Source organism: Elephantulus edwardii, unplaced genomic scaffold (assembly GCF_000299155.1).
Source record: "Elephantulus edwardii isolate Elephantulus edwardi_28Jun2011 unplaced genomic scaffold, EleEdw1.0 scaffold00132, whole genome shotgun sequence".
NCBI classification, from domain to species: domain Eukaryota; kingdom Metazoa; phylum Chordata; class Mammalia; order Macroscelidea; family Macroscelididae; genus Elephantulus; species Elephantulus edwardii.
In genome coordinates, this window is record NW_006399882.1 from 4122684 (window position 1) to 4150667 (window position 27984).

Here is a 27984-nt window from a genome sequence, read left to right on the forward strand (position 1 = left end):
GGCCCCTTTGGCAGTAGGAAACACATAGACTATTATGGAGATTGATTTTGGAATTCAGATGCACTCTTATTGATTGTGCTTGGCTGTACATGTCTTGGTATTCTTGGTTCCTTTCCACTTTGGAAGACCTACTAAGAGTTGTTCCTCCTCCCCTCACCCACCCTCCCTCCATATCCTTTCGTTTTGTTCAGCACTATCATGTGTACAGACTGCAGCAAGAAGAGCCAGGCCTTATATCTCTTGTTCTATTTCTATTTCCACGTCAGTGTGTCTGCCTATTCCACTTCCTGTCCCCCAACACATGCTTTCATCTGTGTCTGCCTTGCTCTGATTCTGTACATGCCAGTCTGCCTGTCTATCTCTGACTGAAACCACCTAGAATGCCCTCCTCTTTCAGACACAACATGTGCTCATCTGGTCTGCAGCCAGACCCCGGGTAGACAAGTGCACTCTTTGACAGACTGTGTTCAGTTACTCTTTAGCATCCATCTATCACTTTGTTCACTTAATATGACAGCCCTAAACCTGATCCATAATCTCCCCTATTTCTGTCTTGATCTAGGGACAAGTACTATCTTAAAATAAATAAAAGTATATATCCAGTTTAAAAATCTTTAAGAAAAATAAAGACTCAGAGTCAAAGGAGAAAGGGAGTTTTACTCTATTATAATTATTGGTTTTACCTATGCTTTTTTGTGAGAGGAAGCTAGGTCCTGCTCTTTTCATAGAACAAGCTAGCTGACCATAACGTAAAGGGAACAATTTGATTTATAGCATAACAAGATTTTGAGGTGGCACTCACACAAACATGTTACATGTTATACACAAAAACATTCATTTTCAAGTTTCATTGAAAGAAAAATTCACATGCTAGATTGCTATTCTTAGTTTTCAAAATAGCTTTTATTACTGTTGGAAGTAGAAAATATAATTTTAATTTGGAATATCATTTCCATATCAGCTGACTTTTAATGTCAGGAAGCTTTGAAATTTTACTTTTTAGTGCTCCATCCCGTATCACAAGTTAAAAGGTGAAAAAGAAAGACATTAAAGAAAAAGAGAGATGGCTCTGATGGCAATGTGAAAATGAAGAGACAAGCTGAGCATTACAGTGAATTCTGCCATAGCGTGATGTGTACATTCCTAAAAAATTAATGCACTATGTAAAAATCAGATAATAAAAACCATGTAGGTATTGTTGAGAATAGGATTACAAGTATGATAGGCAGAATCTTCTCCAGTGGCACATGCACAAAAAGACAGAAAACTAATGAAAATGACAGGATAGGTTTAAATATGTTAAATGGTTAAAATGTATAGATATTAGAATAAACATGGTACTTTGCCTTGAAAAAGACCTCCCATTTGCTTGTAGAAGTAAGCCTGAAAAAAGCTGGTTGAAGTACCTAGGGGGAGGGTTCTCTGTAGTGGAAAGGGAAGTTGTGAAGAAAAGCTGTTGGGTGGGTGTGGCTTACAGCTACAATGAGGAGTCAGGGTGGTGGGTTCCAGCTGGACTGAATTGAGCTGCAGATAATTTTCTGCATTCACATTCTGATTTTGGCAGAATGTGCAGAATTTGGAACAGATTTGAATTTTTGAGAGACTGGTTGGTCTGAGGCTTAAGAAGTAGAAGTGGGGGCCAAAAACAATAGTGCTGATAATAATTTAAATATAAGTTAGTGGGAGAAAAAGGACATTTTATGTGAATGTTATAGAGTTACAACATGATGACAATGAAAGTTTGGTAAAAATTATGAAAATACTTTTGGTTGATGGAAGTTAGAAAAACACGACTTCAGGTCAAGTTGTAGCAGTGAGCCACGTGCCAGGGTAGTGTCTCGGCACTGAACAAATGTTAGCTTGTTCAGCCATGGTTAATAGTCCTTGAGACATTATTTGAGGCTAGGGCAAACTTTTAGCCTTGGCTGCACACTGAAATCACACAGGGGAGCTTATAAAATTCTAAATACCTATGCCATACCCCAGATAATTAAATCAGCTCCTTCAGTTATTCCAGTGTGTAGCCAATATTGAGAACCTAGTCCCTAGGGCCATTGGAAATCACTCCTATTTTACAAGAAGAGCAAACGTTAATGAAATTCAATTTAAAGCAAACATTAATTAATTAACATGTAAACGTTTGTTGAAGGCCCGCTCTACTTCTGTGTGATTTACTGCCTCCAAAAACCCATTTGAGGGTCAGCTATGTATCAGTGCCAAGTCAACAGTACATAACAACAGCAAACAGCTTAGTGTTGTGCCTCACAGACATGATTCAGCAAAGCTGCCCTCCAAGATGGGTAGCCGTAGCTGTGACAGGGGTTTCCACAGCCCTGACTTGGTGCTGATGTTACAAGTGTGTTTGCTGTTTTGACATCATAGAGGAGAGACTAAATGAAAAATAAATAAACAAAAAATTTTGCAGAATTTAGAACATTTTTAAGTTAGAATTATTTTCCTCTTCCCTTCCTTACACACAGGTATTTTCTGGTCTTTTATTTTTTTTGGTGTGTTTTTCCTTTGTTTTGTTTTGTTTTAAATCAGAAGTGACACAAAGGCAAGAAGACTTAAAAGCATAATCAACAGAACCTTCCCAGCTTAGTTATTGCCTTTATGTGGTCTTCTTGGAGAATTGGACTTGTGTCTATAGATCGTATAATAATTTTGTTTCAGTGTAGAGTAGGCTCTTAGGTAACTCATAAAGCATTATTGAACTGCTTATTCCTGGAAGGTATAAGTCAGCATAGTTTCATGTAGGAGTAAAATAAAAAGGCCTTTGGCAGTAAACCACCTAAGTGGTACTTGCAGTCTCTGATTTTTTTGGACGCATAATTGTTAAGAAAAGACTATGATCTTTTCAGTCACTTGCTGTGCGGCTGAGAGCTGGACAGTGAATGAATAAGGATGACAGAAGACAGCTTGATGCCTTTGAGCTGTGGTGTTGGAGAAGAGTACTGACTATCCCATGCACTGCCAAAAGAACACACAGATATGTCTTGGAGAAGGTGCAGCCAGAGCGGTCCTTGGAGGCAAAGATGATAAATCTTCATCTCACATACTTCGGGCATGATGCTAGAAGAGGCTAATCCTTGGAGAGGGACATCATGCTTGGAAAGGTGGAGGGTCGGTGAAGGAGAGGAAGACCCTCAACCAGTTAGATTGACACAGTGACTGCGGCAGTGGGCTTGAGTGTATCAGAGATGGTGAGGATGGCACAGGATAGGACAGGGTTCAGATCTGTTGTTCATAGGGCCACTCTGAATCTTACTCAATTCAGTGACACCTAAAAACAACAACAACTGTAAAATAATCATGTAAGTCCCATATTGTCATAAGAAATATTAAGCTACGCATTTTCAAATTAAAGTTAAACGTGAAATTTTAAATTATATGATTAATTGAAAACAACCATAAAACCACTGTCATGAGGCACTGAAGTAGATAAAGTTACTAACAAATAATTTACTTGTTTCAAATGCTTGCGTTCTTTAACAGTTCTGGAATTATATTCGTATGGATTGCTTTACTCTGAGAAAACTTGGTTCTCTAGTGGATAGATTTGTTTTATTTATTTTAGATTTCTTTTCAGTTAAGCCTGTGTGGTCTGTACTTCACTATGAATTACTTCCTGGTTTCAAAACCCGGCGTAGCTCTTTGTGGTATTTTTGTCTTGTGCCTTTGGCATCTTAGCGGCATGAACCAGAGCTGTGCCATCTGTAGTTGAGTGAGTTTATTTAAACGAGAGAGAAATGATTCATTGGAAATTTCAGCACAGATTCAGAACGAATGATAAGGTAACCTTAGAAACATTCTTATTGGTGTCATATGCTGGTGGGTAGTGACAAAAAAAAAGGTACAACTTGTTTCTTAACATTCTGCTATTTTGAAAATTGGAGAGGTGCTCAGCTAGAAAGGAAGAACGAACTCCATGCAGTGTCGGTTAGCAGAGCGCTGCAAATGAATGAGTAATTCTCCTGGCTCTGCTGCAGGCTGCACTAGTGGGGTTCATTTTTACCATACACATTTAAGCTGGCTGTTTAATTTCCTAATGGGTACATGTGATAAACCTCTATGCAGACATGTTTGCTAAACAGGAGGACCAGTTCTCAGAACCTTAAATAAGCCTGTGTGGCCTAGATAAGCCATTTCTTGAAAGCTGTTAACTCAAATGCATTTTCACTCACTAACGTGTATTTTAACCTAAGCACATTGATTTCAGGTTACTCTTCCAGGATTCCATTTAAGTGTTGACTGAAATGTGATTATTTTTCCCCCTTTTTTTTTCTTTTCCAGAAAGAAGACACAGCTCACCCAGCAAGCCGCCTTTGGCCGTTCCTCCCACTTCAGTGTTTTCCTTCTTCCCTTCTCTGTCCAAAAGCAAAGGAGGCAGTGCAAGTGGAAGCAGCCGGTCTTCCAGTGGAGGCGTCCTGAGTGCATCCTCATCAAGTTCAAAGTTGTTGAAATCGCCCAAAGAGAAACAGCAGCTCAGGGGGAACACCAAGCCAATGCATCCCACTCAACAAAGTAGAGTCCCCCATAGAATGTGAGTATGGCCAGAAGGGCTTTTCAAGCTGACCTGCTGGATATGAGATACTGCAGTAGCTCCTAGGTATGCCTACACACAGCAGGAGAATGAGCCTTTTGAGGGGACGTTTCAGAAATGTGCTGTTGATTTGTTGTTGTTGTTGTTCCATATCTTATTTTGGGGAAATTTTATAGATAATAGTAGCAAAGATGTCATTTATTAATCCTTTATTATGTGCCAAATACTGAAATGAAGCTTTGTATTTACTATGCTATTTAATTATCAAAATCCTGTCAAATAGATACTGTTAGTTATTGCCATTTTCCAGGTAAGAAAAAGGAAGCTTGATAAAGTCGAGGGACTTTAGCTGAGATGACTTGGATCAGATTTACATTCCACCTCTGTTACATACCACCTTATTGAGGGGCTTGACATATTGCAAGATTCTTGGTATTGGACTTAATATATGTCATGGAATCTGAGGCAGAAGAGATGGTTAATAGAGAGATGAGCTCTTGTTCCAGTCGCTAGTCATAGTAACAATAAAAATTCGGGAATATGTCCAGAAACTCTCTCTGTTTTTCTGGGGCCTACAAAGCAAATAGGGAAGCAGTGCTTCCTCCCAGCCGCCTGAAGTGCATGTCACAGCAGTGATAAGCGAAGACTGAGAAGTTCACACTCTCCAGGCAAGGCTTTGGCAAGTTTCCATAGTGTTGGTTGGCAGGCTCCCATGAGGTCACGTGGGAGAGCAGCCATGCGCTCCCATGGAGTCACATCCTGCTTCGTCATGTCATCTTTCAGCCTTGGTTGCAAGTGACTTTTCCTGGCATAGCTCGTATTTGGAGGGTATCCCTATATCTCAGTCCCAAAATTGTGATAACCTGGTGAATCCCAGGGTCGGGGCCAGCACCTGCTCCTGCTGAAGGACCTTGCCAGCTGGGAGAAGCAACATCTTGCTGCGTCCCCACTGCTGTCAGACTGTTCTCCATGCAGCTGTTTGGGGCTGTTTGTCCTGGTTGCTAAGTCGCAGTCCTGCTCATCTGTCAGAAGAGCAGTGTAGAAAGTTTGGCGTTCATTCCTTAGCTGTCTGAAAGCCAAAGAAAATGCCGTGGCAGCACATAAGCCACTCTCCAGCTTAGCAGCTGTTGGAACACCACCTCCTAAACACAGTGTCTAAGACCTCATCAATCCTAACCCTCTCTGGACCTGGACTATAGCGAACTATTAGCTTGGCACCAACAGAGTCAGTTTCACCCAGTAAAATGATTTCCAGAGAAATAATCATTTGTTTAGTAACACAGATGTAATGCTCACCAATCCTGTGTGGCCTGTACTTAGTTAAGTCCTATAATGGAAGTTTTTCAAGAACGGAAACTTTTCATTCCGTATGCGCTAAGTGAAACATTGGTCTTCCCCTTTGACATAAACACAGAGGCCCCAAGGGAATGTATTTAGGTTAAAATATCTGTCATTAAGTGAAAATGTATTCAACTCAGCAGCTTTCAGATTTGTTAGGCTCTTCGGAGATCTTGTAAGTCTTTAGTGCTTTTTCTTGGAATTATTCCTTAATTCTGGGGTGTGTGTGTGTGTGTTTCAAAGATTTACTTTGTCTTGATGCATTCTTTCTTAATGGTCTCAAATGATAGTCTCCAAAGTTCTTCTAGGGAGTCTTGGTCCTTTTAGACCTTTTTCATGTTTTTGCCTCATGCAGGAATTGTGTTTGCTCGCATTTGATTTTCCCGTTGGCCCATGTGTAGTGCTTTTCTGACATGATTAAGTATATCTGATGGTGTCCTGGGGCTTTGTCTTGCCAGGAGGGCTTGTATGAAGCAGTTTTTTCTAACAACATAGTCATGAGAGACATGCATAGGAGCCAGTGGGGCCTGGGCCTTTGTGGTGCACACACAGACCTGGGCACTGGCTTTGGCCCTCCACCCTTGGCTCTGCAGCCTTCTAGGGCCACCAGAGAGTTCAAGATGCTGGCCTTCTTCCTTCCCCCATGACAGCATGGCGGCCTCTGTCAAAGTAGAGAAGATTCATCCGAAGATGGATGGCACACTACTGAAATCTGCAGTGGGGCCACCCTGTCCTGCTACTGTGAGTTCCTCAGTCAAGCCTGGCCTTAACTGCCCCTCAATACCAAAGCCAATCTTGCCTTCACCTGGACAGATTCTGAATGGCAAAGGGCTTCCTGCACCGCCCGCTCCAGAAAAGAAACCTGAAGACAATTCCAATAATCGGAAATTTTTAAATAAAAGATTATCAGGTAACTTGAATTTTCTTTCTTGGTAATGTCTCTATGTTATGCAGTTATCTATGGGAATCGAATGAACTGCTGTCTGTAAGTCTTCTTTCTGATATATTGGTCACCTTCAGCTTTAAGAGAAATAATAAGGCTATCTGTAATAAAGTAATGCAGAAATACAACTTTCTAATGTTCTTCTAGGATACTGCTCAGGTCACATAGTCCATACGGTGTTGCACAGCTAACTCCAAAATTATGTGCCACTTGCCGGTTCAAACCCACCAGCGGCGGTGAGGGGGAAAGATGGCATTCTCCTCCAGTGTAATTTACAGCCTTGACTACCCAGTGGCGGGTCAACACTAAGTCAGTTCTGACTCAGCAGCTGTGAGAAAAAAAAATGTGATTTTGCTTAGCGTATTAATCATGCAGTAATGCTGATTAAAACTGTCTTTCCCAACATTCAGTGCTCTAGTGAAATTGCCACCACTTTAAAATAGCTATTTGGCATGTTATGTATAGGTAGAGATAATGTGTTACTGATTCTGTAGTGATAGCATGTTTTTTCCTATCTTAAGATTTCTTCTGTTTTCTTCTTTACAAAATAAACCAAGGAGTATATGGCAAGCCCATTGTAATGTCTGTGTGCTTTTGACAGAAAGAGAGTTTGATCCTGACATACATTGTGGGGTCATTGATCTCGATACCAAGAAGCCCTGCACCCGGTCTTTAACGTGCAAGGTAAGTGCTTCGGCTGTGTGAGGGCAGGACTCTGCTAAGCACAGGGAGCGTGGATGTCCTGTGAGGGTTCTTGAAGACTAGCCCATATGGGGTCTGCTGTTATAAAGGATAAAGAAAAGGCCTTGAGCTGATAAAACCTGACCTCTGTTATTAGAAAGTAGTCTTGAGAGGGGTTCCATGCCTAGCAAGCATTATTGTGTCCAGGGAAATGGTGTTTTTTCCCAACTAATCTGCTACTTTCAAACACTTAAAATATTTCTGTATGGAAACTTCATATGAAAAGCTGTCCTTTGCTGTAATTTAAATGATAACAATTTAAAATAAGTGCAGAAATTCCCTTTGCATATATGTTTCTATAGTCCATGATTCTTAACTTTTAAAGTCAGTCTTATAAACATGTGTTGTTATTGCTTCAGTTCCCTTACAAGTTGGCGCCGACAGCTCTCTGTGCCTGCGAGCCTCTGCCCTCTTCAGGCCTTACTCCCTGTGGCCTCCATCTTGTGCTCTCTTCCTGCCTCCCTGGCTCCAGTTACATGGATTTTTTTCACTTAAACTCTGATCAATTAAGGATGCTTTCTTCACCAGGTTGCCCTTTTTAAATTCTAAACTGGGCATAGTTGTAAACCAGATGTTTTTCAGTTCGCATCTATAAAGAGTCTGTGCGGTGCTCTTGCCGAGGCTTTGCTGGGTGAACTGACTGTGTGTGGGTTCTTGAGTTTTCTCCTTCTCTCCTTCCAGACATGGGTGTCCTCCATGTGCTCTCTTAAAGGCATCACTGCTGTCTGTGACATGGTGCTAGGCCTGGCAGTGCGTTAATACATGTCTTCGGCTCTGACTTCTTATGAGTTCAAAATAAAACTACTAGGAAATACAGCATCGTGCCTGACCTGTTCTTTCATAGACTGGCCTCACTCTCTTAGAGTATTTATCAGCCCTTTTCCCTTTTTTCGTCTCCATTTTGGCCAGAATCTAATAAGCTTTGTAGAGGGCCCCTTTCCTGAGTCGTCGTTCCCCCTCCCTCCAGGTGGCTGCTCAATACTCTTGTGTTAGATCGTTGTTTGTTCACTTTTTAGCCAGGGGCCCCGATGCTGCCCTTCTTTCCCATCTTGTCTACCTGACACCTTCACTTGTCCCACCCAACTGCTCTGCTTTTTAATGATCCAGTTCTCCCTGAGATAGCTTCAGCTCTGTGTGCCTTTGCCTGTCATTGGAGAAATCTTTATTCTGTACATCTGGGTGCACAGACTTCACTCTTGGCCCCAGAGCATTTTAGTAAAATCTGAATGTCAATACATGTTCCCTATCCTTGTGGCACTTACAGTATGAGAAAAGGGATGAATACTAATCAGTAATCAATCACTCAAGTAAGTATAAAATTATCACAGTGAGTTCCAAGGTGAGACACCTGTGTTATGAAAGCCTGTGTTAGGAAGTTTGGCCGGGGGAGGCTTGCTCACCATAGGAACACTAGACCAAACCTTCCACAATTGTTTATCTGCACAGAGACAGGTGAGGAGACATTCATAGCAGAGGCAGCAGCATGTGTGAAGACTGTGACGGGTCGAAATGAGAGGAAAGCAGAACAGACATGTTACTGGCCTGAAGAAGGCACATGGACCCGAGGAAAAGGGAGTGGTGAGAGGGACTCTTGTCTCAGGGTGCCAGGTCCCAGTGGCTAAGTTATGAACTCCTGCACTGTCAGCTCCTGAAGCGTAGTCTGAGTAAGAGAACGGGGAGTTACGGTTTGTGTTTGGAATGTCTTTCTGAGCTCTGTGGAAATCCTTCTCTCTTTAAACTGACCTTTGAAAAGATTCTCTCTAGCCACTGAGCTTTGCATTGCTAAGTACTTGAGGACATTAACAAATGAGAGGTTTATACATCTGCAAGGAGAGACAAGCAAGTGGACCAGTGGCATGTGGCCATTGATCTATTCAGTGAAAATTGTTCTAATAGGCTTTTTAGGTGAAGCATTTATTTCTAGAAATTGGCAAAGCACTGAACAAATTTGTCCTTATTTAGGATACATATGGATGTATTGCATAATAAAGAAAATTTAATAAAAAAATTTTTAGGGGTAGAACACACCCATCTAGCCCTCTGCTGGATTAGATCTCTCTCTCTCTCTCTCTCTCTCTCTCTCTCTCTCTCTCTCTCTCTGCTGGGTTAGATTTTAAATGAACATAGTTTGTGATGTATCTGTTAATAGGTTATGTTATTCAATCTTCGAAGCCATCTAGTCAAGTGCATCCCATAACAACTCTGTGAATAAACAGATCTGAACCCTGTTCTATCCTGTGTCATCCTCACCATCTGACACTTTTGAGCCCATTGCTGTAGTCACTGTCTAAGTCCGTCTGATTCAAGGTCTTCCTGTCCCTCACCTTCCCTTCATCTTTCCAAGCTTGATGTCTGTTTCCAAGGTAGTGTCTCCTAACAACATGCCCAAAATATGTGAGACAAAACTTTATCATGTTTGCCTCCAAGGAGCACTCTGGCTGCACCTTCTCCAAGACGAATCTGTCTGTTCTTTTGACAGTCAGTGGAATATTCAGCACTCTTCTCCAGCACCACATTTCAGAGGCATCAGTTCTTCTGTCATCCTTATTCATTGCCCACCTCTCACCTGCAGAGCAAGTGGTGGAAAAGACCATGACCATGGATCAAGTGCACTTTAATCCTCAAACTAACATCATTGCTCCTCAGTAATTTGAAGAGAACCCTGACTACAGTTTTTCCCAGTGCAGTACGTCACCTGACCTCCTGATTGCTTAGATACAAAGGGTGTTGATTGTGGATCCAAGTAAGATAAAGTCATTGACAGTTTCAGTCTCTTGTCCATTTGTCACGATGTTGGCTTGGCTGTTGATCCTCTGAGTGAGGACCTTTGTTTTCTTGATATTGAGATGTAATCCGTACTGAAGCCTATAGTCCTTGATCATCATAACATGCTTTTCTCAGCGTCACATTCTTGATTCCTCTGTCTTCCTTAGCCACCGTCGCTGTCTTCAGGATGCTTTGAGTCACTTGCTCTCTTTACATAGCACTTTGATTGGAGCTGTTGTTGGGTGCCGTTGCGTGGATGCTAACTCATGGTGACCCTGTGTACGGCACATGGAGTTCTTGCCTGATCCATGCCATCTTCACAGTCTCTGCTTTGGCTTGTTGTTGCAGTCATTGTGTTAATCCATCCCATTAAGCTTCTCCCCCTGTCCTTTACTGACTTCTCCAAGCATTATGTCCTTCTCTACAGACTGACAACCTGCCCAAAGTTAGTGAGAGAAAGTCTTACCCTCCTCGCCTCTGAGAAGTACTCCGGCAGCACTTCTCCCGAGACAGACTTACTCTTGGCAATCTGCAGGAGAGTCAATACTCTTTGTTTTTTTAGTAACATTTTTATTTCATACTGGTTTACTTGTAAAGTTCATATAAATTGTATTTCACACCTGATCTTTCCCATTTCCTTTACCCATCAAATTGTACAATCCTGTGATTAATTCCCCATCCCCTCAGTAAAGTCAGTACCCTTTGCCAGTACTACAATTCAGAGGCCTCCGTTCTTCTTTAAGCCTTGTCCAGCATTCATATTTGACCTTCCTTATTTATTGTCCAGCATATAAACAATTCAAAGTACCTCGACTTGGAGTCAGGCACAACTTGGTCTTTAAACTGACGTCCTTGCTCTTTAGCACTTTAAAGAGGACTTTGACAACAGATTTGTCCAATGTGTAAAACATCCTTTCATTTTCTTAACTTATGCTACTGTGGGTTTTGAGTTTAGATCCAAGTGAAATGAAATTCTTGACAGCTTCAATCTTTTCTCCATCTATCTTGATGCATTTTGGTCCAGTGGTGAAAATTTTTATTTTCCTAATGTTGAGATTACAGGTTTTGATCTTCAGTAAATGTTTCAAGTCCTCTTCACTCTTTGCAAGCAAGGTTGTATCATAATACAAGTTGGGGTTTGTTTGTTTGTTTATTTTGGTTTGGTTTTAAATCTTTCCCCTTTTTTGTGTGTTTGGGGTTTTCCCTCCCTCTTATTCATCATACAAGTTTTAATGAGTCTTCTTCAATCCTCATGCCTGGAGTTCAGCTTCTCAGATTATTTTCTCAGCACATACAGAAAGAAGAGTTGTATTTAACTTTCATTCACTGTTGAGTTACTATGAGGTTTTCTGGTGCGCTCTTATGAAATAACTTTTTCCTGAAACACTTAAAATTTCAAATAGTCCAAGGTGTGCTACTGTTCTGATAGAGTTGAGAGTTCATATAAGCCAATATTTATTGTAGCACAGAAATGTAACATGCATTAACTGTTGTCTCTGTGTTTCTGCCACTTGTCTGCCAAGTACATCCAGGTGGCACAGCTGCCATTTCTTCTTTTACCTAGGGGAGATCACCACACCAAATTCTCATGCATTGTGATCCTCAAATATGTGCTGCTTTCTAGCAAAAGGGGGAAAGATTGTTTTCCTAGGATTGTTAGCTTCTCAAATGCTGAGCAGCCTTTGAATAAGCTTTCTGTCTAGAATGTTTTGTTATTGAGAAGAATGTTTTAAATATAGGACAGATATTTTTGACGTATTGTGATTCTTTAGGTTGAGTTTTTGGTGTTTTGGTTTTGTTTTTTTTTTTTTTAACATTTTTCTTTTTCGATCTGTAGACACATTCCTTAACCCAACGGAGGGCTGTCCAGGGTAGAAGAAAACGATTTGATGTGTTATTAGCCGAGCACAAAAACAAAACCAGGGAAAAGGAATCAATTCGCCATCCGGACTGTCAGCAACCAACGCCGCTTCTCAGGGACCTGCATCCTGCTCCTCCTAGACCTCCACAGGAGCCACACCAAACCTCTCACGGAGTGATTCCTTCCGAATCAAAGCTTTCAGTAGCTAGTAAACCTAAACCTCACACCCCCAGTCTTCCAAGGTAAGCAGAGCTGTCCAGCTCTACTCCTTCATAGAGTCACCTTGCAACCATTAGACAACGCAAATGCAGCATGATGTAGGGGCAAAATAGAGCGGGCTCACTATGCAGATCTCCCCCACCCCAATTTGGATTGACAAAGGAAAGAAAAAAAAGTTTTGAATTCACCAGAAAGTTTCAACTAGGAAAGTATCTTGGCCACTTGCAAGCCACAAAGTAAAGTTAGCATTATCTGCTTTCCCCTAGCTCCATGTTAGGTATCTGTTCACCCCATTGATCAAAGCTTAAACTCTGATCCTTTCCACAGGGTAGTGACTGGAACATTTCACAGAGCTTTGGCAGCAATTTCCCCTTCATTTGTCTCGCTTCTTGCAAAATAAAGCGGAGGGAGTCATTGCTGGTCACAGACTTCACAGGCGTTCAGCCTGAGTTTTTATAGCATCCATTTTTCAACATGTTTTCATTCATTCGTTTGGGACTTTGGCCTGAGCATGTATTGGGCCTGTCAGTGCTGGAGTAAGCAGTGGCTCAGAGTGTTTTACTGAGCACTTAGCACACACATATCTGGTAGCTAGTGAATGTGGAGTGTGTGTGTGTGTTCTTGTGTATTTGGTCAAGGTGAAGTGTAAGGGCAGTGTACCGAGTCTCCAGAGGGAAGGGAAAGAGAATGAAGGACTTAAATGTTAGCCATTCAAACATGGGCAGCAAAGTGCTTCCACTTAGGAACATGACAGGCTTGGTTGCTGCTACTGAATGTTTTCACTCTCACATATTTGATCCCTGAAATTAGAGGTCTGAGTACCCAGATGTATGCCTGAGCCTGTCCCCTAGGATCTGTGGTTTCTCAGGAGACGTGGTCAAGGAGCACTACAGGGCATGGCTAGGCCCTCCGGCTGTAGCTTCCTTAGCAAGTCATTTGGCCAGCTTCCCATGGAAGTTTTTCTAAACATAAAAAAAAAGTACATTGCATTTGAGAACCACCAAACTATTATTAAAAAAAATTAGGGAAAATACATTATGTCCTTGCATAACAGGTTCTGCATAAAATAGTAATGTTCCCTTGATTTTTATCATCTCCTGCCCTTCCATGTTATTTTAGAACCTGGCAATTAGCTCTCAAATAATTGCGTTAGTAACCCAAATCCAGTGGGAGCTCTGGTGGTCTAGTGGCAAGAAATTGCCCTGCAGTCCTGAAGGCACGCAGTTCAAGGCCACCAACTGCTCCACGGAACAAGGATGGGCAGTCTCCTCCTGTGCTATTAACTGCCTCCAAAAACCCACCAGAGGGTCAGGTGTGGGTCAGTCTGACTCAATGGTACTCAACAACAGCCTAAATCCGAGTTGAAGAGTTAAATAACTCTTCTGTCTATGTCCCATGTGGAGAATATTTAAGGAGGTTACCTGAACCATCCAATATTTTTAGGAAAAGAACTAGTTCTAAGTTTCCTTGGGAGAAGTGAGGCAGGTGGCGCTCCTTAATGCTGCGTCTTTCAGGAGAGAGGGTCCTCTGGTCCCAGAGCCCATGGAGCAGCTCCTGCTTTTCCTCAGTGTTAGGGATTGGACCCAGGCCTCCTGAGGTGGTTTTGGATACGTAGTTGTGTCTAAGTTAAGGTGGCTCTTCCCGAGCGTGTGACTGATCCATGCTGCCCTTTCTACTCACCAAGGCCTCCAGGCTGCTCTGCTCAGCAAGGAGGGAGTGCCCCCCTTGACCCTCCTGCAGTCCATGAGTCTCCACACCCTCCCCTGCCTGCCACTGAGCCAGCTTCTCGGTTATCCAGTGAGGAGGGCGAAGGCGATGACAAAGAAGAGTCTGTTGAAAAACTGGACTGTCATTATTCAGGTCATCATCCTCAGCCAGCATCTGTAAGTTCCACGTCCGCCCCGTGTCGACCCTCCCCACGCAGTAGGGACAGGGCACTGCAGGGGGGCACGCCAGGGCCTCAGTCCAGGTGTGAGAACAGGGTGCCCCGAGGCGGCACACTCTGTGTTCGGGGGCTGTCTCCTGCTTTTCCCTTTCTCTTCCACGTTACTCAGGGTAGGCATTGTCACTCTCATGCTTCATAGCTTACAGAACTCCGAGTCAGCTCTGTCTGTCACTGTGAGGAGAGGAGCCTGCGGCGCGCGGGCAGCGGCAGAGGTGGGAAGCACGCGTGGATATTCTCTCTTGCAGTTTTGCACATTTGGGAGCCGACAGATGGGACGAGGCTATTACGTGTTTGACTCCAGGTGGAACCGGCTTCGCTGCGCCCTCAACCTCATGGTGGAGAAGCATCTGAACGCGCAGCTGTGGAAGTGAGTGTCCAGCACCCCTCCTCAGTGCCGGGGAGGGCCCGACTTGTCATTTTATACCTTTGTATTCTTCTGGGGATTCTTTCAAGAAAGCAAGCCCAGAACAGTGAGAGACCAGCAGCAGGGCCAGGCGCTGGGGAGGTTATAGAAGGATGGTGGGCAGCGGCTTGTAGGTGGAGGACCTGATCTACAGCTTAAGATGAAACGATCCCTTGTGTGGCATTTTGTATTTCCAAGCAGGATTTTAACTGGAAAAGGCCTCCATGGGCCTGGAGGGCAAGGAATAAGTGTTAGCTTGGCCTTTGCTTGAGTAGAATAATTTCCTTTTCTGCAAGACTTTTCAGCCTGTCCATTTTTGTTTGTTTTTTTAATTCTCAAAACAGGAGATAGTCTGTATACTGTGGAACATCCGTCAAGGGAGTTCTTTTGACCTGGGACTAAATTTGGGGGAAACATGTCAAGGAGCTAGTGTTTGGTGAGATCTTGTTCAGGAAGCGTTGTGCCTGGTTAGGGGGATCATTCCAGTAATATCCACAAGTCATCATAAAGCTTCAGTGGAGCAGTGTCTTATAGTGATTTTAGAATGAATTTTTGGCCAATACCTCCACTGTTCTCCCTGCCTTGGTTTTCTGATACAGACAGAGTGAGCTGGTTAGAGACCTGGGTCTTTCCAGAGAGCCATGGTCACGGCCAGCCCCAGAGCACTGTTACTCTGTTCTGTCACACAGTCGTTTCCTCCTGGTTCTTACTGGTTTAGAGTCTTAATCTGTAGAGGTCTTTCTGAAAGGACACTATCGGAGTGCTTCGTAGGGATCTGAGGTTCTCTGTGCATCAAATTCCCAGATACAGACCTCTCAGCTTCTTGTGTGGTTAGACCGCTTTGTGGGATGTGACAGGCTCACTCTCTGTGCGTTGAGTGTACTCAGGATGAGGCAGGGTTCAGATCTGTCATTCATAAGGTCGCAGTGAGTCGTAGCTGGCTCAGCGACACCTCACAACATGCTTAGAAGCCTTTTTAGAACATTCCCCCTCCATTATATTGACAAATGACTTATGGCCATCAGCTTGTGTAGATGAAAATGCTTCCAGTTCTTAAGGTGACTCTTGAAGATAGATTTTCCTTTCTGCACTGGGAACATTTGTAAAGCAGGATCATGAGGTTGGCTATGCTGTCTTCTCTGTTCTCAGTTACGAAGTTGACTGCCTTCTCGTTGGTTTCCAGGGGAGAGTCAACCATTCTCTCCGGGACAGCTTTCCATTTAAAAAAATCGGTACATCAAGGAGAGACCTGTGTACAGCAGGTGATGAGCTGGCACAGAGGCCTGGGGCAGAGAAATGACAGCCCAGGTGCTGAGCAAAGGCTCCCCACACCACAGTGAGGGGGCTCTGAGTCAGAGACTCCTCACGTTGCCCCTGAAGTTGGCCAGAAGCGGCTGAGAGCTTCTGACCCAGAGGAAAGCTGTTCTCAAGTAGCATCTGTGACACCCAGACTTCAGTCTGCTGAGATAATCCTCAGTCATGCTCCCTTGCAGGCAGTGTTCCAGCATCCTAGCCCTTATTTGCTGCTTCTTCTTGTTAGGTACTGTTCAGTCAACTGCAACTCATAGCAGCCCTGTGAACAGCACATCTGAATGTTGCCCTATCCTGCTCTGTCTTTACAATCTCCATTGTGCAAGAGCCCATTGTTAAAGTCACTGTGTCCATCCACCTTGTTAAGAATCTTCCTGCCTTTCATTGACCTTCACTGACGCCTCTAACAACATACCCGAAGTGTATGAAGTGACTTTTCACCCTCTTTATGCCCATAAGGAGCACTCTGGCTGTACTTGCTCCAAGACAGATTTGTGTGTTCTCCTGGTAATTCATGGTCTATTCACTGTTTCTTCTCCAACACCACGATTCAGAGACGTTGATTCATCTTTAGTCTTCCTTATTCATTGTCCTGCTTTTAGATGCATAGGAGTAGTTGAAAATATCATGACTTGTATCAGGCACACCTTAGTCTTTAAACTGGCATCCTTGCTCTTTAGCACTACGTGGAGTTTCTTGACAGACCTTTGTCCATTTCTTTACTTCCAGGGATTGACTTGTCTTAAGCGAGTCTCTCCCTCTAAGATACATCTTTTCTTTTTTTTTTTAAATTTTTTTAAATTTTATTGTATTTTGTGTGTGTACCGTCAAATCGGATCTGATTGGTACAGGAGGAGATTGCCCCTCCTTCTCCAGCAGAGCATCTGGTGGATTTGAACTCTGTGCCTCTGGGATTGCAGTGCAGCTTCTTGCCACTAGGCCACCAGAGCTACCTGAGATACATCTTTTCTAATAAACTGTCTTTACTTTCACCATTAAAAAAAAAAGTTCTTGACAGCAAGCAGTTTTCTCCAGTGAAGTACGTCTTTTGATGTCTTGACTGTTACAATGGGTTATTATGGATCCAAGTAAAAGAAAATTGTTGACAACTTCAATCTTTTCTCCATCTATCATAATGTTTCCTCCAAGTCGAGTGCTAAGGAGTTTTGTTTTCTTGATGTTGAGATGTAATCCATCCTGAAAGCTGTAGTAATCTTCTGTAGGATCTTCTGTAGCAAGTGTTTCAAGTCCTTTTCACTGTCCACAAACAAGGTGCATCATTTGCACAGCACAGGTTGTTGATGAGTCTTCCTCACATCTTGATGCCATGTTCTTCATAGAGTCCAGCTTCTCAAATGATTTGCTCAGATGATGTTGTTAGGTGCCATCAAGTAGAATACAACTCACAGCGACCCTCTGAACAGCAAACCTGAAACCTGTCTTATACTGGGTCATCTTCATCATCTCTGAGACACTAGCCCATTGCTGAAGTCACAGTATTCTTTTTAATTTCTTGTGTGTGTGTACCATTGAATCAGATCCAACTGGCACAGGAGGAGATTGCCCCTCTATCTCCAGTGGAGCATCTGGTGGATTCAGATCACGAGCCTTTGGGATTAGAGCGCAGCTTCTTGTCACCAGGCCACCAGAGCTCCCTCTGATGTCACAGTGTTAGTCCATCTTGTTCAGAGTCTTCCCTTTCCTTCACTGACCCTCCATCTTTCCAAGCATGATGTCCCTTTCCAAGGAATAGTCTTGCCTTGCTACACGTCAAAAGTATGAAAAACAACACCTTGTCGTCCTTGCCTCCAAGGAGCCCTCTGGCCCTATGACTAGATTGGATAGTTATGGAGAAGCATACAACCCTGACGCACAATCTTCCTAGTTTTAAACCACTGTTCCCTTATTCTGTTCAGACAACTGCTGCTTACTCTATATATAGGTTCCTAATGAGGTCAGTTAAGGGTTCTGAGATTTCCGTTCTTATCAGTTTTACCCATTATGACCACGCAGTCAAATGTCTTTGCGTAGTCAAAGGCATATATATAAGCATTTTTCTGGTATGCCTTGATTTCAGCAAAGATCCATTAGCAGTGGCAGCCCCCAAGCCACAGCCTCTTTTAAATCCAGCTTGATTTTCTGGCAGTTCCTGTCAATGTACTGTACCAGTCGTTACTTAATAACCTTCAGCAGGACTTATTTGCATGTGATAGTAGTGATATTGTTTGATAATTTCTACACTCTTGGATCATTATTTAGAATGGGGAAAATATAGATCTTTTACTATGGTTAATTTGTGGTTAGGTGAAGGTAAAATTTCCGTTTAAGTCGTCTTTGATGTGTTATGTCTCTGAGCTGTAGTAAAGTTAGCCCAATATTTCCTCTGCAGGAGACCATTTCTGGTCTGTGATTTCTGTGAAAATCTTGTCCTCAAATAATTTGAGACCAATATTCCTGTCCACAAATGGGCAGGGATGGATGTGTTTGTTTTTGTTTGGTAATTTAGTGTTTTGAATAGGTAATACCATCACCTGACTGAAAAGAAGTGAATTATAAAGAGGGATACAATGAAAAGTCTTAGTTTGCTGTATTTCTTACCCACCCTCACCTCCTTACAGGTAGAAGTATTTTTATTGTCTTATAAATGTTATAGCTTGTCAGTATGATTATTTATTCTTACATATAACATGAAAGCAATTGCCTGAAAGAGCTTTTGTTAAGAAGAAACGCTAGTTGTCACCTCAGGAGATCCATATCTTCTCTCAGCCAGTATTTCCCTTTACCCAGGATTTGGTTTCCAACAACCTGGTCTTTAGGCCCCAGTTTCCTGAGCCACCTGGTGGCCACAAGAAGCCACTGCACTCGGTGAGCCCTCATCTCTGTGAAGAACGGTGCCGGTGAGGGGAGTCACTGGGGCTACCCAAATGTGAGCCTGATGGCGTAGATCTTGGGTGGGGCCACAGGCCTCCATGTTTGTGTACGCTTCATAGGTTAGAAGATAGAGCCAGGTTCTTGGAGAAGCATAGAAATTACTGCTGTCTGGACCTCACCTCCCTAGAGATTCTGACCTAATGGATTTGGCGTGTGGTTGAGCTCCACAGATGATTGTGAGAGGCCCTGGCATAGAGCCATAGAGCCAGAGCTACGTTTGGCAATAAGGTTTAAAGCAGGTGCTAGCATTTGCAGGAACTTCTTTTGTAGTAACTATTGTTCGTTAGAAGCATCTAGAAAGTACTTTCACACTAATTTAGACTTAAAATATAAGACGTGGATGCAGCTGATATAGTGGGTGGGTCAGCTGCAGCTGCCCCATAAGGTCAAGGGCAGAGCAGTCAGTGGCGCCATTTCTGATGAGGTCCTGTTTTAATTCTGCCACAAGAGTTTTTAAAATTTTGGTGCTTTCACATGTAAAAGTCAGAGATGAGAATGATGGAGTAGAGGCCCCTGGAATATTTGAATGCCCCCCCCCGATAAATATCTTACTCATACATTATTAATAGACTGTATTATCATAGCAGTGTGACTGAAGTCCCTGGGAGCTGCCTTTCCTTTTCTAGCCATGGAGGCCTGTGTGTAAGTCCGAGCCGTTATTATTTAGTAGCATTGTTGCCACCCTGTCACTTCTGACTGACAGTGACTGAACAACAGAACAGAGCACTGCCCCGCACTGCCCTCCCAGTGCTGCAGAACTGCACCATGACGCTGCCGCCTCTGTGGCACCATCTCCCCAGAGTCGCCTGCTAGCCAGCTCTCTTGTCCATTATCCCCAGTTGCTGGGGATTGTCCCAGCATTTATCGAGTGCTTTCTAGGTGCTGTGCAGGGCCCTGGGCGCACTCTGTGAAGGAATCTGGTTGTAACCAGCAGTCCCACATTACAGATGTCCTCTGTCCACAGAGCTTATAAGCAGGGCTGTGGGAAGCTAAGCACATCAGGATGGTCAGGTCTGATTTCCTGAGAAAGCCACAAGGAGCCATAGCTTGGGTTTGTCAGTGTCCATGGCAGAGTATAAACCTTTAATATGCTCCTGACTGAAAGGTTAGAGGTTCAAGTCCAAGTCCACCTACAGGCATAGCAGAAAAACTTCCTGGAAATCTACTTAGGAAAAATTAGTTCTCCAAACTCCTGTGAGGCTCATTTCTACTTGGGCACAGGCTTGGCCTGGGTTATTAGGCTTGTGGCTATGTGGTAACGTGGGCTTGTGGCTGTTCTTAGCCCTATGGAAAGGCAGTGGTGAGGTACAAAGCACAAAAGGGCCTTACAGAGTATGAGGGGTATTTGATTTTCATTCTGAGAAGAAAGCATTAAAAATTTTGAAGCAGAGTAGTGCATGCCAGGTCCATAGTATTTCAGAATGTTCATGTGGTATGAGAGGTAAGTAGATAACACATGTGAAAGATTTCATGGGTGATTGTGCCCCTAACAGTGACCACCTGCTCTCTTCCTTTTCCAGAAAAATCCCACCAGTGCCCCGTACCACATCACCCGTCTCCACACGTGTTCCTCACCGGACAAACTCCGTGCTGACGCCCCAGTTTGGTACCAGCCATCTTGCAGCACCCACCACTTCTCCATCCCCGGTCCTGCCCTCATCCACCTGCATCTCCCTAAATAGCAAATCGGTACCAGCTCATGGAACCACACTAAATGCCCAGCCTGCGCCTTCCGGAGCCATGGATCCTGTGTGCAGTATGCAGGCCAGACAAGTGTCCTCTTCGTCCGCATCCCCTTCCATGCCCTCCTCCCCCATGTCCAGGAAACCTCAGAAGTTGAAATCCAGCAAGTCTCTAAGGCCCAAGGAGCCTCCTGGGAGCAGCACGAACTGTCCCAGCTCCAGTAGCGGTAACAGTGGCGGCTCAGGAAAAAAGCGCAAAAACACTTCCCCACTGTTAGTTCACCCTTTCTCCTCCTCCTGTTCCTCTTCTTCTCATTCCATGGAGTCTTTTAGGAATCTCCTCCTCCTGTTCCTCTTCTTCTCATTCCATGGAGTCTTTTAGGAAAAACTGTGTGGCTCAGCCTGGGCCTCCTTACCCCTCAGCGGTGACATCCTCCCATAACATTGGCCTCAACTGTGTGACGAATAAAGCGAACTCGGTGAGCGTCCGGCATGAGCAGGCAGGGAGGGGCCCCGCAGGTGGGAGCCCTGCAGAGTCCATCAAGAGGATGAGTGTGATGGTCAACAGCGGCGATTCCACTCTTTCTCTGGGCCCGTTCATCCACCAGGCCAACGACGTGACTGTCAGCTCTCACAGCGGCTTTCCACATACACACACTCCTCTCGACAAACTCATAGGAAAGAAAAGAAAGTGCTCACCCGGCTCGAGCAGCGTCAACAACAGCAGCAGCAGACCTACCAAGGTTGCCAAATTGCCGGCCATGAACAACGTCCACATGAAACACACAGGCACCATCCCAGGGGCACAAGGACTGACGAACAATCCCCTCCTTCCTCAGGTAGGCCGTGGGCTCTGAGCCGTGAGTGTCCACTTCCGCTCCTGCGGATCAACTTGAAAATCTGGGTTGGGTTGCTTGGTTTGCCTGTAAACAAAAATCCACTTTCATGATGTCTTTACAAAAAAGTTGATAGCTGTTTAAAGGTAAAACGAGCTCCTCCCTGAGAATTTCTGATGACTTTGGAAGATGTTCCTGGGGAATGCGCTTAACAGACAGCGCTATGGAAACAAATGCACAGCAGCAGAGTCGGAATTAGGAGTTCTCTGTGGGCAGCGAGCAAGGCACTGTTCTGGGGGACTGGTGTGTGATCACAGGATTGCTGTGCTTTCTGAGGGCTGACCCTAGGGGCTCCCCTGAGTATTGCTGGGCTAAACACAGATGGTTCTAAAAAGGGGTGATTTCAGTCTTAAAATACGAGAACCTTTCATGTTTTCACTTCAGAGAATTTCAGATTTTGTGGTTAGATCTCACCCCATATTTTTCTTCTCCATATTCAAGGGAGACAGAACAAAGGGGACAGAGGGATTAAGCACCAGCACTGCAGAAGACTAAAATCCCAGGTGGAAAAAACCAATTAGAAAGCAAGCTGATCTGGCCAGTTCGTGGTGACGTGGCTCAGTGGACACTGGGTTCAGAGTTAGGCACAGCTGTGTCCCTTCTGCTGTAGTTTTGTGTGATGTGTCTGGTAGCTGTTTCATCCACATTTCTTCACTACCCCAGCTCGTCTCTTCTTACTTCATTCATTAGGATAGTGCACTTAGCTTACAAACAGGAATTTCATCAGCATCACGCTGGAATCTGTATTTAAAATGTGAGGCTCTTTTTTGGCATTTTTCTTTTTTTGCTTTGCCATATTCAGAACTTAAGTGCCTTAGTAGAAGAAAACATACCAAGAAGTTTCCTACTGTGATTTTCATTTCCCTCCAGTATCTCTGTTAATTGACACCCGTTGCCAAAAGTATGAGGAAAATAGTTATCTGTGAATGTCAGTAGAAACCACTTACAGCCTTGAGTTTGAGTTTCAAACACACTTGTGGGTTTTGTATGTTTATTTGATCAGAAGGTTTCTGGACAAGTGTGAATTAGGCTGTTACTTGTCTAGTTTATGAGCATCACTGCAGGGCATGTGCAGCCAGAACGCCCGCCTGTCCCGTTGGTGCCGTGAGTGAGGGCAGGCAGGTGTTCAGCTGAGCTTTGTCGTCCTCTCAGTGCGGCACTGAGCAAGCATCGCGTGTGTCCTCATGTCGACATTGCCCCCATGAGTGGAGACACGCTGTGAGGACTCCAGAGGGAGTGATGACACCTCTGGAAAATTGGCCACATTTCCCACTTCAGGGGTGCACGTTTTCACCTAGATAATTCTGAGAGAGTTGCTGCAGATTTTGGACTTTTCTGTGGAATCTGGCCATGTCTGCTTTTTTGGTTTCTTAGGTTTTGATCTGTAAATAGCCCAGACATATTTCTGATGGCCAGGTTTGCTGCCTGAGAGCTGCCAGTTTGCTGCTTCTTGATGTTCGTCATCTGCAAAGGGGAGCACTCGCCACAGTGAAACCCCGACAGCTTGACTTTAGCTTCTGTTCCTTAAAATCTGTTTCAGCTTAAAGTTGGTGTTTGTGAAAGATTTCCTCTTGAAGTGGGGTATTTCCTGTTAGAAAGCACAAGTCCTAGGGGTGGGGCTCTATGAACCCCCAGAAAAGTTTTCTGCGTTTTCATGTTTGCTCATACATATGCAGGGAGGGATCTTGAAAGTTTCAGCAAAATTTCAAAAGGGTCCACAAACCCCAAAAGGCTACCACTCTTGGGAAAACTAAAGACCTGAGCATGCTTTTCCTTACAGAACTGGCTTTGAAACAGAGATAGCTGACTGGATGGCTGAAGCCACCAGACCAGGGGATAAAGTGGGGCATGCTGGGCCACCAAGGAAATGGACAGACACCCCTGCAGTGTGCTCTCGGGGGCCTCTGCCGTGGGCAGGGCAGGCAGAACCCCTCATTGCCTCAGCACACCTGTCATGGTTGCCTGTTAGCGCAGCTCTCAGCTGACAACCTGGAATGTCTTCAGGGACACGCGATCAGTAAATAAACCTGAAAGGCGAGCATGTGACCCTTTTCCCTAAGCCAGAGGCCCAGTCCTGTATCTCTCTGAGCTAATTCTCGAAAAGATAATCTTTTAGAATGATTGTGCTCAAGGGCAGTGAGGGGTTTTTAAAGCTAAGACCAAATGCGGTAGCTGGACTTGCTCCTGGCATTGTCCGCTCTGGCAATTATAGTGACGTGTGGGCTTTGGAAGGTTCTAGTTTGAAATCAGGGCAGCAGCGTGTGCAGCCACCTACTGACCGTGACCATTGTCTCCCCTCCCCCTCTTTTTTGAAAGCCAAAGGCACGTCCCTGACAGCTGACAACAGCCCGGGGAGGAATAATCTGGACACTTTTGCCGACAAGTTACACCTCCACGCAACACTCTGGACTCCACGATGCCTTTGAGTCTGTTTTCCCAACCTCCTGTGGGTCTCAAGGGTAGGAAGCTGCCGGGCTGTTGTTTTTACAAGGATTTCCCTGAAGCTGTTTCTCTAGCAGTGAGTACTCATACAGGACACTGGATCAAGTTCAGCCACCGACTTGCTCTCATCAGTGTTAAAGTGGCCTGGACTGCTTGCTACCAATCTGTGAGAAATTTTTGTTTCTGTTTGTTTTTAACTTGCTGTTTGTCATGGAGCCACTCTGAGTAAATTGACTGGGCAGAAGAGGAGGCTAGAGTGGTTCTGTAGACTGCCCCCGACCCCTGCCAACTCCACCTGTTTATCTCCTTGTTTTACACTGTCTTCTGTCCACCCGCCTCCAGTGGTCGGGTCATAACTGGACACACCTCTGTGAGGAGAGGAAAGAGCTGCATCCTGGGCAGCCGGGGGAGGCCAGTGGGCTGCCGGGAACAGAGGAGGCGTGAGCTCACCGGGCCCACACAAAACATTTTGCTCTGCCTTTTTTTTCCCCCCAAGTGACTTGACATAAGACACTGTCGAAATTTTCAAAGTAACAAACTGGTTTGAAGCGATCGATGCCCAGAGAGCAAGTAGAACCCAACTTAGAGGCTTACTCTTCATGGTACACAAACATTTCTATATGTTTTTTTAAACATATGACACAAATGCAAGCTAGTTTTTTGCTAAAGAAAAGCCAAATTGGAGGAGAAGAGTGAAAATAAAATCATAGGGAGGAAACGGAATTTTTCTCAGATTTCCGAAGAATAGGATTTGATTATCCTTTCCATCTTCATGTTTAAACAGTATGTTATATTGGGTTGGTTGTTTCACCCAGACTTCTATTTTCAAAACGTTGCCTTTTACAAATGAAACCATTAGGATGCGGCCGAGACTGTCATTCACAAAGTCATTAGAGGGGTGGCTGTCTCCAGGGCACCCTGTATCAACCTTAGACTCTTCTTTGGATCCCACCCTGGAAAGAAATGTAAATTTTCACTTGAAGCACTCCCTATATTTTTTGTGTGTGTGTGTGTGTGTGTGTGCGCGCGCGCGCGTCTGCACACCCCTTCACGCCACTTCAGATATTGAGAGGTAGATGGGGTGCTAAGCAGAGAGACGAGGGGGGACTTGGTGTGTGTACCCACGTGGAGGATTTGTGTGACGCAGATATATTCTTTTCCTGCCACCTCCTTTCATGGGATTAATGCCAGCCATCTTCCTGGAAGAGTTGGGAGCCTTCCAGGACATGTTTTCTAGTATCCCACTCCCCAAAAAAACTTTATGTGCTCAGACATCGTTGCTTAAGAAAGTGTCTTTTCGTTTTTGGAATGAGCCAGGGCCTTTTTAACTGGTGATTCTACCCCCACACCCCCTGAAACAAGAACCAGGTATTTTTGCTAAAAGAACACAAGTTGCCGAAAACAGGGTAAATTTTCCATAGCACTGCTCATCGCCTTGGCCAGGGCCCGGCCAGGGCTATGCAGGGCATCTTCTTCTTCCTCCAGTTCTTGGGTTACAAACTTTAGTTTCAGGGAATTTCAAGTCAACAGCAGGTGTAGAATGAGTACTTGGTTACCAGCCTAATAATGTGAATCGCTACAGAATTATTCTTGTTATGTAAGAAAACCAACAGAAGAACTTTATGCAGATACTTTAGCTATAAATTAATGTAAAATACTGATTTTTTTTAAGGAAGGGGGAACAATATCTTGTTCACTTATTATGCAATCAGTAAGTAAATGTTTTTAATGATACTATAGGAGAGTTGAGTAGGGAGAAAGCTTGGATGGGCAAGTCTGTGAGAGTTAGGAGAAACCAGCATACTTGTTCCGTCCCAAGGTGTGAGAGAGAGAGAGAGAGGGAGAAAGAGAGAAAGGAAGGGGGATCCGTGTACCTCAGTGTGATTCCGTGGGGACAACTTCAGTGGGGGTCAGGGTAGAATTTCTTTTCAAAGCTGAGGGGACTTGATGGTTCTAAGTTACATTTAGTGTGGGAATTTACAAACAGATCATGTTCTGAAAGATGCAAATAGGATCCATGATAGCACGTTGATTCGGAATAATGTATGTATTTAGATTAAAGAGTGTTGATCATCTGATACCTAACACTGAGGTTTTAATTGAACTTCACTCTGTCTCCCGGTCGCACACTGAGCGTCGGGATTAGGAAATTAGCCATTTTGGATTCTGCCTGCCACAAACAGACCTATTCTAAATAGTGCTATTAAATTTTAGACTGTTGTTAAAATATTTTATTTTCTCCAACAAGTACTTTATATTATAATGAACAATTAAGACCATTTAAAACAAGGGAGTACAAGTATTTTTTTTTATTATTAAAATTAACTTGCGAAAACCAAATTTACAGTGGTTGGGTTGTTTCTAGACAGACTTTGGTATCAATTTAAAACCAAGATAATTTTTTGTATTCTTTCCAATAAAATTTCATGACAACTCCTGCAGTTTTCTTAACCTACAGAGAAAAAAACAAAGTGCTGCGATGATGAACAAAGAATTATACAAAACCTACTTTTGTATCTTTATTTTGGAATTTCTTGTTCTATTATAAATATGGAAGTATCCCTATTTCAGAAGACATATTTTGTTAAAAAATGAATTGTACATATTTAAATATGTATTTTTGCACAGGTCTTTTTTTCTGATATATCCTGTTTTGGTACAATTGAGATCATCTAGTATTTATTTATTAATTAATAAAAGTAAATACCTTTTTATAATTTGAAGTGGTTCACTGCCAAGCCAATATAGTTCTAGAACCTGCCTCCTTTTACAGTTTAAGGGATGCCTCTGTTCTGTGAAAATCTTTGTCCCTGTAAATGTCTCGGGAGTGGATTCCTACAGATGAAGCGGGCATTGCTCCTCCCCCATTGCCTGATTTCCAGAGAGACGACATGTTCTAAGTGACACACTGCTTTTCTTTTGATGTTTGACATGTGAGTATGTGTGGGTGTGTGTCTCTGTATTGTGGACAACCTGAGCACATGTGTATTAGCGAGTGTGTGGGTTCAAACTAATGGAAAATACTGAAAGTGCCTGATACCTAGTTCTATGCTTAGACAGATCCTCTTTAAAAAGACTTGAATGTTCAGTTGAACCTTTGGAGTTTTTCTTTTTCCACCTGAATATTGTTTCTAAAATTTCAGAAGAAAAGTTGAAAACCATCGTGCTGGTAATTTTATAAAGTATTTTAAAATTCCAACCTGTTGGTTCCTAGTAACTCAACAGGTGATAGTGCCCAGTGGCACTAAGGATTACAGAGCTTTTTTCAGCCAGCAATTTACATGATGTGTCCGTTTTGTTATTCATTCATGAACTAACAGTTTAAGATAGAATATTTAGAATATTTTATATTCCAAAAATACCATGCAAAGAAGTACCTCTGAGAACATTGAAAAAAATGTACAATTTGAAAAATGTAATTTCTAAAGGCAGCTGTCTTCCTGTAAGAGTTCTGTTGCCAAGGAATTTCTTAATGTCTCTTACTCTGTCCGGCGGGAGGTGGGGAGTTAGGCTTTGAAAAATGATTGTTAAAAGTTTCCTTGTTTCTTGGACAATAATCATTTTTATATTTTGTGCAAAACATTTTCAGATCATTTTAAATGAGCACTACATACTGTCAGTGTGAATGTAGGGCCTAGAAAGCATTTTGCTGTTTTTTTAAAGCTTGGTTCTAAGAGCAGTCTCCTGTGTTAAAATGTGTGGCTCGCTTGGTCATTTGTACGCATAATCAAGAGCATCTCAGCTGGACTTGGTGTGGGCTGCTGTATAGAACAGGAACAAATGGCAAGGGATAGAAAATTACTTTCGATATTTAAAAGAGAAGAAATATATAGTCTATTTGTTTTGTAACAAGTTTCTGTAAATAAAATAATTTATACTATTTATAAGAAAAAAGTTGTGCTTTGCTTTATGAAAAATTAGTTTGTGGAACAAACATGTTACTAAATGGGCAATAAAATGAGG

The 27984-nt window shown here is 43.4% G+C and overlaps 1 protein-coding gene across 1 annotated transcript in view; it reads left to right on the forward strand.

Moving 5' to 3' along the window:
• Positions 1–24005, forward strand: part of ATXN7 (ataxin 7) — a 123910-nt gene extending 99905 nt beyond the window's left edge. Inside the window, 10 exon segments of the mRNA XM_006893869.1 lie at positions 4294–4543; positions 6532–6791; positions 7426–7508; positions 12169–12434; positions 14096–14294; positions 14602–14723; positions 20522–20982; positions 21017–21522; positions 22270–22333; positions 23896–24005. Of these exon segments, the coding sequence (XP_006893931.1) occupies positions 4294–4543; positions 6532–6791; positions 7426–7508; positions 12169–12434; positions 14096–14294; positions 14602–14723; positions 20522–20982; positions 21017–21522; positions 22270–22333; positions 23896–24005 (2321 nt within the window).
• Positions 24006–27984: the final 3979 nt, after the last annotated feature.